The 12370-nt window shown below is 44.8% G+C and overlaps 1 protein-coding gene across 1 annotated transcript in view; it reads left to right on the top strand.

The window, feature by feature from the left end:
* The window catches only part of WFDC1 (WAP four-disulfide core domain 1), an 82043-nt gene that overhangs the window by 59984 nt on the left and 9689 nt on the right, over window positions 1–12370 (top strand). The window contains exon 4 of the mRNA XM_083794879.1: window positions 8883–9090. Coding sequence (XP_083651005.1) covers window positions 8883–9090 — 208 coding nt within the window. The remainder of the gene's footprint in view (window positions 1–8882; window positions 9091–12370) is intronic.

A 12370-nucleotide genomic window follows, 5' to 3' on the forward strand; every position in this document is an offset into this window, starting at 1 on the left:
TTGAAATGTGATAAAAGAACGGTCAAAACAAACCAATTGTTCTTGTTTGGCTTGTACACTTGAGTGTCCTGACAATAATTTGGAGGTTCTTGGTTTTTTCTTCTTTTTTTGTCTAAGATAGAGCATTTTCCTTTGCATCCTGTTTCAAAACCCAACAGTGGGAACTTCAGCAAAAACAAGGAAGAAGCAGAGACAGACCTTGGCCTTCACGATGCCTGAACAGTGGTGGGGCCTGCATGACTCCATGTGTCTCATAGCCTGATGCAGGGGGCAGGCCCTCACCTCAACACCTGTGTCAGACCATTCGTTGTAGACTGGTAAAACATTTGGGATTCCACAGACAAAACCATCACAAAGTTCACCAAAACCTCATAGGACTAGTGTGTTTTCTGAACTCTATGATATTTTGAGCATGTTCTTCTACTCCTACTAATTAGGTGCCTATTCACAGAGGACTTAAGTTGCCATGTCTGGACTTAGGCAAGACAAAATATACAAGTACTTGCTCTGTGGAAGTTATTTCCATTAGAATGAGTCCAGAGTTGCTGGGCACTGGAAATCTCAGGAAAAAAAAAAAAAAAACCTGAACCCTGATGAAGCAAAAAAGTTGATGACTGGGGCAAAATGTGGGTGTAAATCTGAACTCAAACTCTGGCAAGATGCATGCCTACTCTGCAAATACTACATATCCTGAATTAGAAGGAGCTATAATGTACCAAGCAGCTCTAGATAAAGAGATTTGTTGATGTTGCTACATTACTCTTTTTTTATTTTTTTCTTTTTTTGAGTGGGGTGGGTAGAGGTGGAGAAGGGCAGGCTGGGGTTTATGAACAAACCAGAAACATGTTGGAGATTAAATTATATAAAGATATATATAATTTCATTATTATATAACTTATGCAGTTATATAATACATAATATTTAACTAGAACATTGAACAACAACTTAATGAAACATTTTCCAGCGTATTGAATTCACATGGTGAATGGCAAAAGCAGCTGCCTCATGCAGGGCTGGGAGTGTACTCTCATGGGAGTTAGAGATGTGACCATCTTCTGTAGCCACATTCAGCGCTAAGTAATGACAGACCCAGGTCTGTAATAGTCAGTTTTTTAGCACGGCTTTTATTCTCTGCCTGGTGCTAATAGGGTGTTTAGAGAGTTTTTGCTTTGTCCTTAGCTAACAATTTCCAGATTGTTTTGCTGCAGAAATAGGGACAGCCATTGCTGAAGTCTCCGTGCAATATTCAAAACACTGACTTTGTAATAGAGATGTCGCCATTTCTCATGTGTTGTTCTCCATAATATAAACATCCCTCATCCTCTGTTCTCTTCTCTCTGTCCTGCCCAAACAGTTTACTGCAGCTGCACTAGCGCGGAGCTTGGAAGCAAGTGAACGTGACAGTGAATGCAAAGCATCGACTGACTGCGGCTGCGGCACAGTGCATCCGAAGTACCTTCATGTTTCCCCTTTATGTCAGGAATGGGAAACATTGTAATTGGCAACATCTGTGGAAAATGCAAGTTACTGTCATCCTAAAAATGAGTGGTTCACTGGAGGACAATAACTTTCCCATTCAAGAGACTCTATTCAGATGGAAAGTTTTGTGCCGAGATAAAAGATGGAAACTCTCCATGTATCTCTCCCGGTCTGCTGAACTATTCAGAAGGAATTCAGCTGGAATACTAAACCTTTCTGTTCAGGTCCATTACACAGAGACCTCACATGGAGACAAGAGGGGAGGAAAACCCTTCTATTAAACTTCTTCCAGCACCTTCAAAAAATTAAACTATGTCTGACGGTTACAAAAAATACCTTGTTTGGCTAAGGAAATGATATAAGCTAAAATAAAAGCTATAAGATGCATCCTCTCTATTAGGGGTACATACATCAAAAAAGAACACTCTCTGATGTCTCCTGTGTTTTCCTGCCACGCCAAAGCTTGTAGGAGCTCTCTGACTGCCCAGAGGGCTTTTTGGGCTGCTTTCTAGGCATTCAAGCGCACATGTGGGTGTCAACAAGTAGTTTTAGGAACATTCTTGCATTAAGTTTTTGCTTTGCAATCCTATGTTTTCATCACTTGGTTTCTGATTTTGGGATGACATCTAATTATATTTACAGCCCAAGCCAAGGAAGGATTCAAAACATTTCCTATTGGCATCAGGAGTCAGTGGTGAGTGAGATGCAGCCCACTTAGCAGAGCTACTGGACAGGAGAGAGCCTGCAAGTCCCCTCAGACCAGGTAGATGATGGAAACACATGTGCTGATTTCCAGACACACTGCTTGAGGAGATAAAAGGGAATGCTCCCAGATAAGCCCAGTCTGCAATGGTTCAAAATATTGCTGTTCGTCTTCAACCGGCTTGAGATAAGACCTTTATCAGGAGGTCAAAGGCAAGTGGGATTTTCTTTAGCTTGTTTAACCCTGCTCCTTGGATAAGAGAAGACAAGAAAAAAACATCTGCCTTCTCACAGCCAGCTCCTGAAAAGCCATGGGCTAATGTGTCAAATGTGACTCTCAGATTCCCAAATCCTTAGATCTCATAAAAAATCCTGAAGAAATGTTACCAACTACAAGCCTTAGCATCCCCGTATGGCTGCAGCGATGCTCCTGCCCTGCTGGGTCCCTGCATGGCTGCTGGATCCTGCTGAGCACTGAGGTTGTGTCTCTGTTCTGGAGAGTGTTGGCACATCCTCAGAGCTAATGTAAGGAGATGGAGTTTTTTTTTCAGAGCTCTTAAGACATTTGCCTTGCGGTTGGACCTGGAAAATCATTTACTGTCCTTGCCAAAGTACTCACTGCCTCAGAGCAGCCCCAGCAAAGCAGGAGGGAGTTCATCTGTAATGGTGTGTGGGAAGCTGAGGTTAAAGGTTTCCTTTATGGAAATTATCTGCAGGCACAGCGATGATGTGTATATGACTGGCACTTCATCTGCCTTGTTTGCAGGTACCACCGACAGGCACTTGGTGTATTAAGTTGCTATTTCTGGAGGTAGGCAGGACACTTTTGTAATGGGAAACCATCTGTCTCTGGGGTCACAGGCAGGCAGATTTCAAACTTAGAGAGATGCAGCCCCAAAAATCAAAGTGCCTGGCCCTGAGCAAGTCATCATGGGTCAGTGCAGGGAATCGGACACACCTTCAGCCAGAAAATATCCCCTGTTTCGATGTCTTGTGTAAAATTGTGACTTTCCTAATGGAACATGCCTTTTAGATGGATTTATACAAGTCCATTCCCACATGTTTGCATGATCCTGGCTCTGACTCGTGCCTTACCATGGTCCAAACAAGATATCATGTGCCCCACGCTTCTTCCTGATTTGATCCCCTGGATTGCAGCTCTGCTTTTTTAGGCAGCCTGGCTTCAATCTTTCTGCCCCTGGGGAGCTCAATCTGGCTGCCACGCGCAGCGTGGTACAAGGCTGTGGATTTCTTGTAACATCCATGTGAATCCACAGAGAGACTAACGCACCGTGTCTTTCATTTTAGGGTTAAGCCTTTCTTCCAGGGAGATTTCTCTGAGCTTTCCGGTCCGTGACTCAGCTGCTTTGGTGGTCACAGTGTGAGAGCTCCCGGTACATCCTCCCCACCCAAACCATGCAGCACACCCCATGGCCTGAGAGGGAAAGGGTCCCTGCTGCCCCCAGCCCCAGAGCCTCCTCTCTGCGGGAACGCTCACCGCTCTCCTCTTTGGAGACAAAAGGCTTTGGGACAACGAGGCCCCAGAGGGGACCGAGTGCTGCGTTTGCACAACCAGACCCGACGGTGTGGGCGAGAACCACCCAGCTCCAGTGGTCCCACCCAGAGGAATTGTTCAGGCTTCCCAGAGGTTCCCCCGGGCACACGGCATTGCAGCGGAGGCACAGCCGCATGCTGCACCCCAGAGCCCAGCCTTTTCCCCCAGTAAAGCACCTTCCCCCTTTGTAATGGATATATTTTGATTGTATATTTTAAGACTTCCTGTTAATTTTGTTAGTGGGATGCAGCATGCATGAGAGTGCTTCTCTAATAACATTCATCTGCTTAATTTATATCTCATATGCAATAAAATGAGTTAAAAGGAGGAATAGTTTCTATTCTTCTTTACAGGCCTGTCCAAACCGATAGGGGCCACCTAACATTGACCCCTGCCAGGCTTTGTGAGGGCTTGAGGCCAGATGCTTAAAGAGAATCACCTGTCTGTGTTTTGCATTGCTTTTGATCTTTTATTTCATCCTGTAAATTCCCGGGAGGGTTCACTGGTAGCATACATCTGGCACAGACACAATAGCCAGCTCCTGCTCAGAGAAGGAACGAATCCACACCAAAATCCCAGATTTGGTGTCTTCCTATAGAGCTGGTCCTAAAATAACCTTCTGGGTGCATCATCTGCATCCAGTGTTGCCTCTCGAAGACACTGCAGCTTCTTTTGGTTTATCCCATTCATGTACCTGGGTGTGCACAAAGTTGGGATTGCAAGTAGGGTTTGCAGGGGTTAGGGGGAGGCAGAGCATGCTGTAACCTTTCCCTCGCACAGGACCAGGTGATATCAATAACCTCTAACCTGGTTAAACCCCAGAAAACCATTGCCCTTTGCTTTTGCCAGCAGAACCTATATAAGGCTGGTGAGGAAACAGCCTGCCTGTTATTTTCATGGATAAGGAGCTGCAGCAACCCCTGGCATGAAGGTACGGTGATTGTATCAAGCTCAAATGAGTCACCCTGTGCTGCTGGGGTTGTGTGCTTTGAGGAAACTCTCTTTTTGACATAATCTTTCCTTAAAAGTCAGATCTTTCCTCTGGGAAAGGGGAAGTCGGCTCGGGCTGACCTACCCTGCTTATTTTTGGCTGGACAAAGACATTTTTCCCGGCTGCACAAACGCCCTGGGACTTTCACTCAGAACCTCCCTGAGAACCATTATTCCATAAACCATTATTTAATTCATTCTAATCAGGTTGCATGAATCCTGGTTCCAGTTGTGACTCTATTCTCTTAGCTGGATAAAATGCCAGGCTTTCCATTCCAATACCTTTCCCCCAGCTCTTCTTTGCTGTAAGAAGTGAAGCTGAAGGTTTCAAAGGTCCTGGGGAGATACTCAGGTCTCAGCCACGTTCTTCCATTACCATCTGACTGCACCTTATGTTATTGTAGAACCTGCCCTCTTGAAGCCATTTGTAGAATGAAAATTTGTACAGATCCATATACTGAAGGTGACTATTTTCTTCGTAATGAGATACGAAACTATCTCATTTAACATCCTTGAAGGCAGTGGGAATTTTATGTGAGGAACTACTCCACAGACCTTGAAGCAGAGAAATCTTGACTTAGCAAAATAGTGTGTATTCCCAGGACAAGTGTATAGAATAAATAGTCCTATTTTGAATAACACAGCTGAGCATGCTGCAGGACACTTTTACCAGCAGGAAATGTGCTTAATGTTCACACGTGTTTTTGCACCTGGTCATTGTGGCTGGCTGGGGCTTTTCACTTTAACACCTTCACTAGGCTGATTGCTCAGCATGGATATACTTATATATCCTGGTATACTTGTCTCTTTTTTCCAGCTGTCGGTGTAACAGTGATGACAACACCAGAGGGGATCTTACAATGGGTTTCCCTAACCTATTTTTTGCTGTGGATTCAGCCACAATTCTTTAGCAGGTACACTGCCTGCCAGCACCCAAAGGAACCCTGCCTGCTCAATGCCCAAGATTTCAGACAAGCAGGAGCCAAATCTAGCCAAGACATTATAATATTGTGAGGATGTCTTATGCCAGCATCGCTTATTCCACTTTGTATATGGGATAGGCACACAGCACCTTCAGACAGATGTAACTGCAGGCAGCGTGAGGGAGTTGCTCCGTGCAGAGAAATGACTGTGCCCCAACTGGTGTGTATAGATAAGATGTAGTTCAAGAGAAAATGGCAGTTCATTTTCTCCTCTTCTTGTAATAAGGGTTTTTCAAGTGTCATATATTATCAACTGCATAGCACTTAAATTAAGACAAGTCAGAATTCTGCTTAGTAGTAAATTTAAAATTTGTAATTATTTCCAGAGGCTATGTTTGCTAAGAACTTGTGCCTGATTCCTACATTTATTTCACAAGCTGCTAAGAATCCTTCATATTAATAGTTGGAGCCATATACCTGCCAAATATTTCTTAGTTAAACAAGAAGTTCTTTGGAAAGTCAAAGCAGCTGCTGCTTTATTTTTTTTCCTTCTGAATGTGCCATTCAAAGTGAACTGGGTAAAACATGAACTGCTCTGGAGCAGGAGCAGGGAGCCTCCATAACCGGGTGGACTTGGTCTTGGTGGACTTGGTATCTTGGTTTTGGTGTGCATTAGGCTTCAAATGGGGAGGGCAGTGAGGGGATAGGAAATGGGCTGAAGCTGTCCTGCAGACAGACAGCTTGCGAAGACAGCCCTGCCAGGGACCACCAGGAAGAAAAATAACTAGAAAGAGCAAGAAATATATTCCTTCTGGTGTTTCCAGCTAAAGCAGATTTTCTTAATGCTGTAAAAAATATGAAATTCTTTGCTTAGTTTCCAAGACAGGCTGGTGGTAGAAGTATGTGAGGAATGGCAATGGGCGGCATGAGGAATGGATGTGAAGATAGAGAACTGAAACATGGGGCACCAGCTTAGTATGCACTGTTTATAACTCTAAGGAGTCTGGTCATGCGGATGGGAGAAGGTCTAATTTCAGCAAATCCCTTACCCCATGCCTCAGTTTCACCAGCAGGAATAGTCCAGTCCAGGCACTGCATGCAGTACCTTGGGAAGTGAAGATGGAAGGTGTTGTGTGCAGGAGACCTAAATATTGCAATACCAACATTCATTTCTATGTGAAGACCATGACCATCTGCTGAAATCTGTTACTGCAAGGAGTGTTCACATTTCTTCAGTATACAATCCATGAACTGTAATGCACAGACCCTAGTTTCACCTGGGTAAATGTCAAAACTGCATATCTGCCAAAAGAAAGGCCAGAAAATGGTGTCTGTAGCAGCTATTAATCTTGAGCATTAGTTGCTTCAAGTCCAGATTGCAAGTCTACGAAACAAACAACAAAAATGAAATTAGGAAGATTTATCGTGAACAGTTGTTTCTCGCTGGTTTGTGTTTCAGCAAGAGATCAGACAAGTGGAATAGCACAAAGACATAAATTAAGTAGGAGTACTCTAAGAAAAAATCATGTTTATTCTTTTGGACTAGCTGTGTCATTTGTCACCTCACGGCACAGGAGTCGGGATGTTGGTGGGAGCTCCTGGTTGTGCTTGAAAGGTGCTTTATCAAGGTGCAGATATTAACACTGCAGCAAACAGGGGAGATTTGTATTTAAGAAGAACTGGAGGCATCCTGTTGTGTGAGACAAAGCCCTCTGAGCAATAACAAGTAAAGCCACAACCAGAAGACTTGTGGTAGTGATATATTCCTCTCTGCGTGTACTAATGATGTCTGAGTGTGCATTTTACTAATGCCAGCACAACTCCTGATTTCGGTTGATGTTTAGGTGAAATTTGGGTGGGTTTGACAGAGCTGTGGTTGCTGAACTCTGCTTTCCCCTGGAGGTTGTCCTGTCAGCCTGATCTGCTCAGACCCCAAAACTCTGCTTGCACCTTAGGCAGATACTATTGTTACTGCAGGAGCAACCCATGGTGAAGACCATACAAAGATGGAGCAATATGTATATAGTCACTGCATCTCCACAAAGATGCCCTCGGAGCTCCCTGGGGAGGCCCTGGCCACAGAGTGGGACTGAACATTTGGGGTAAACTGAAGCAAGCAGGACTGAGTGCTCGCATCTTGACTAATTTTGTGGGTCCATTTCTTACTTCCACCCTGGTAGAAGGTGTGAACAAGTTGCTGCAGGAGTTCAAGGAGGATTATAAAATAAGCAGTCCCCTACATTTGGTTCAGGAAGCCCTGAACAAGTTATTATTGAAGGCTGAGAAAGCATATACATACCTACATATGCATACATGTATAGATGTATGTATATGTGAACGTACTTCTATATATGTAACAGATCCACGGTTCTTCTACTCTTTGGCACCTGCCTCTGTCCCAGGCAGGATGCTGGGATGTTTTCTGCCTGATTTCTTAGGGGGATTCTTGTCCTTCAGACACCGGGGTGCCTGAATATCATGCGGGTGTCTCATCCCCACATCCAGTCTCTCCCATTGTCAGGCACAGGCTGACTCATGTCCCCTTCCTCACTTTCCATTTGGCCATGTCATTTCCAAAGCACCTTCCTTCCCTATTCCCCACCCAAGCATATGGATTTATTTTTACCTGATGGCCACATCTTCCCCTTCTTCAAAATCATTTGCGGAAAGCTAACGTCAACTTGGTTTAATTAAAGCCTCTGCATGTTTATCATGTCTTTAAATCATTTCCTTCAAGCAGCCTTCATACAAAGTTATCACTTTGTCAGAACATGATCTGAAACCACGGCTCGGGGCACAGCGGGAAGCACACAAAGGGAGAGCCGAGTAGCCTGGAAAGTTTGGGTGAGCTGTTTTCTAGATGCTGCCGAGCCCACCCCTCCAAGACCTTTATTTCCCCCTGCGGCAGCTGTCATCTGATCCCACGCTTTGGCTTTGAATGGGGCTCTCTGAGGATGCCAGATGTTGGGAACAAAGGTCTAAAAATAATCTTTCCAAATAATCTTCCCATCTATCATTCAAGGAAAGCATGTGCTTTGTATGAACATGTGAGCGGAGAACCCGATCTAACTTTGCGTAGGGAAGTTCAACGGCAGCTCCTGGCTTCTGCTCGTGGGCTCCTTTTTTATTTTTTTTCCCCTTTCCCTTCCCACAAGCTGCGCAGCAGAAAGCGGCTCTCCCCAGCGATCAGCCCTCACTCTCCCTCCCTCTCCGTCTCTCTCCCTCCTTGCCAGGGCTCTGAATCGCCTGGATCCTGGAAAGCTGAGCTCCTTATTTGATCTCTCATCGGGACAAATGGATTCCAGGATGCCGTCAGAGATGATTTTCTGTAAAAAGATCTTCACTGCAGCCTTGTGTGTCTTAATTTTGCTGCCAGACTCAGGCTGTGCAAGGAATCTCTGGAAACGTGCTCTACATCTGAAAATGACGGAGAAATATGATGTGAGTAGCCTGCGGTGGGGCGATTCTGGGGAGCTGGGTGTGCTCACTCTGAAAGGGGAGCTTTCCTTATGTGTGCATATCATTTTAGAACAAGAAGCATTTGAATGCACAGCCTATCTCTTTATAAAAGGGCTGTGTTAAGTTTCCCAGGCTGTACTAAACTTTTGCCACCTAGCTGTTGTAACGGGGAACTTGTAAAGCATGCTGAAAATATATCAGAGCTGCAGTCATCACTGCTTTTCCTAGAAACTTCAGAGGGCAACAAGGGAAGCCTGAATGGGGAATGCAAAACCTACATGGCTGGGAATAGATTTAGTGAAAAGAAAATAATGTGATTATCTTCTTAGAGCAGGGAGGAGGGTTCCCTGCTCAGTTTGCTGCTGCCTTTTGGGGTAACTTTGGGTAAATACCTCTGCCTCCTAGTGATAATGGGAGTGCTGGAGCACTTGCTGTGCCTGTGTGCCAGAGCGGAAAATGAGCCGCGTGGCTATTCACCAGTGGGGTACTGAGCACCACCACCACCATTCCCAAATCTGCTGTGGTACCTAGAGCAGTAGCACTGGGATTGAAAGTGAAGCAGCAACAAGTTACCAGCTGCTGGAGATGGCCATGGGGGGATGCCCCGGTCAGTCTGTTTTCTCGTGCTCAGGTTTAATTGCGTTTTACAGCCATTGCATGTGTATAAACATCCTTGGTGTCACAGAGGGATTCCTCCACCTGTTTTCTGCAGCCACATACAAGGGCTTTTAATTTAAAATGGATGGGGTTTAGCCCATGATGTCTAGAGTGACACCTGGGGACAACTACAGTTGGTTCATGTGACTGCTGACTTAGAAGTGTGATACACATCTTTTGTCCATTCTGAATGAAATTAAATATGGTGTATTTGTCTCACTGAAATTTTGTAGAGAATTTGTGTTAATATTTTAAAGGTAACCTGCTATTTTCAGACCTGAAGTTTGCTTCACTGTAGCCTCCCTTGGGACAGAGTGTCTGGTTTGCACTTTAATTGGAAAATGATGTAGCAAGAGCTGTGTTTCGTGCAAACTCGCTCACTGGAAAAGTATATTTATCAGTATGTTCTTCTGTCGTATTTCAATGTGACGCACAAATTCAGTAGGATCATAGTGTAAATGTCCCAGAGAGATAGGACAGGAGTAGAACATGTATTTACATGTTCATCTTCAGATAATGTGCTGTGTAGAGGCACGGAGCCCACTCCCCTGAGGACAAATCCTCTTTCAACCTACAGTTCTTCAAAGGGCTGTTTTCTCTGGCAGCCATGAACCCAGGTGCTACCGATCTGGCATGCTCAGCTAGAGCTGCTCGTATTGACAGAAACATTTCATCTGGGAAAACAGAAAACGCCTTTCTTTTTCCTTCACCTAGAGCTTCGTGAGGAGGAAGGCCATCCTCTGCCCATCCTCTTCTCCACCAAGAGCCTGTTTCTGCAGCATCCTCTCCTCATCAGAGAGATGCTTTCTTTTCTACCAGATTATCTGCTCCCTACTGTTAGGAAATCAGAGGCTTTGGGTGGAACAGCAGATCTAGGAGGCTCTTGGATAGAGGGATAACAGATGGAGGCACTCACGGCAGAGCGCAGCCATACGTGAGATGGGCCAAAACATCTCCAGAGGACACCCAGGAGGCCTTGGGCAAGGTTTGTAGGGGGAGGATGAGGAGAGAGGCAGGGAGGTGACAGAGGTAAGGTGTCTGAATCCAAAACTCAGTCCAGAGAATGCATCCACCCAACCAGTGGCTGCAGAGTGATGGATGGGCAGGTGTTACAGCGAGGAACTGGCTTGAGGTCCAGCCAGGAGTTGTTCATTATGGACTCTGAGGAAAGGTTTTGGTTGGAAGGGAGGAGCTGATTGAGAACAGAGAAAGAGGATAGGGAATGTAATGACAAGAAATGTCTGGCAGTCAGGTTGGGATAGAGGAACTGGGGTGCCAGCTTTTAGGAAATCCATGTATTTTCCAGTCAGAGGGACTCTCAAGTTCAGTGATCTGCAGCTTTGTTCTGCAGCCTCCTGCACAGTCTGGACTGTTCCCAAAGGGGAGAGGGAGGAAGCTGGCTGGGAATGGGCTTCAATTTATTATCAAGACACCCACATGTCTACTGGGAAAACCTGGGGCAGTCTTGAATTTATTCCGGTGTCTACTACATCAAGCATTTTAGGGGAAAAAAAATCCAGTCGTCTTTTAAAGATTTCCAGAAACAAAGAATTCCTTACAGCTGCTGTAATGTTCCTCCAACAATTTATTTACCCTCCAGCTAGCTGTAATACATCAACATGGAGATATGCTCTTTGTCTACCAGGTTAGCACACCTCGTGTTGAGGCTTCTATCCTACATGTGCCTAAGAGAGACATACAAGTAGAGCATCCCTCGGCCTTTAAAGCCTGCATACATATGTTGCACTCTATTCCCTGTTTTCCAGTTCTCTTATCGCTATCATGCATTTTTAAGCCCACCCCTATTTTACAACAGTCTTCCAGTACTGTAGACACCGGGTCTTGTTTCAGAGAAAATGGGGTTTATGGCCCTTGTCTGGAAACACCTGCCAGGGCCAGAGCTGGCGACTGGAGGCTGACAAAAACCTCACGTGTGATCTCAGTGATCTTAGACGTGGCCAAGCAGAATATGAATTAGCAGAGAGTTGTGCTTTGGCACAAGCCCAGGGTCCAGATTCAGGTGCAAATAACGGAACAGATTTGGGATTGTTTAAAGGCAGATTGCATCCCAGTTACCATTGAAAATACGGGTTGAAAGTGAGTGGTGTTGCATTCAGGTTTTCCGTGATCATCATTACTGACTTCCAGGGTTCTTAGCTAAACTCTGAACTTTTTACTTTACCTTGTGTCTGTATATCTCTAATGCAGATATTTTCATTAAAATGATTTAATCAGTTTCCGTGGGATGTGACAATTTCCCTCCTGAATTGAAAAAGATTCTTAGAAGAAATTCTGATAGTTGTCACAATCTGTAAAAGTGATGAATCCAAGCTATGCTCCAAGCCAAACTGAATCCTTGGAGAGATTTTACAGAGACCTTGTAGCCCTTACCTAGAGACATCCTTAGCCAGGCTGCTTTGTGAATGAGAGAGATTCCCACTGAGATTTCAGCAGACGAAAAGCAGTGGCAATAATTTTATTAGACAATAAATTATTCTTGTGAATTTTGTCTATGAGGTTTAGAATGAAAAGGATTAAGAGCAGTAGCTGATCAGAGAAAATGGGCAGCAAGGTCATGAAGACCAAAGGTATTTGGCTGAAAACT

This window comes from Anser anser (genome assembly GCF_964211835.1).
Source record: "Anser anser genome assembly, chromosome: 11".
Lineage (NCBI taxonomy): Eukaryota > Metazoa > Chordata > Aves > Anseriformes > Anatidae > Anser > Anser anser.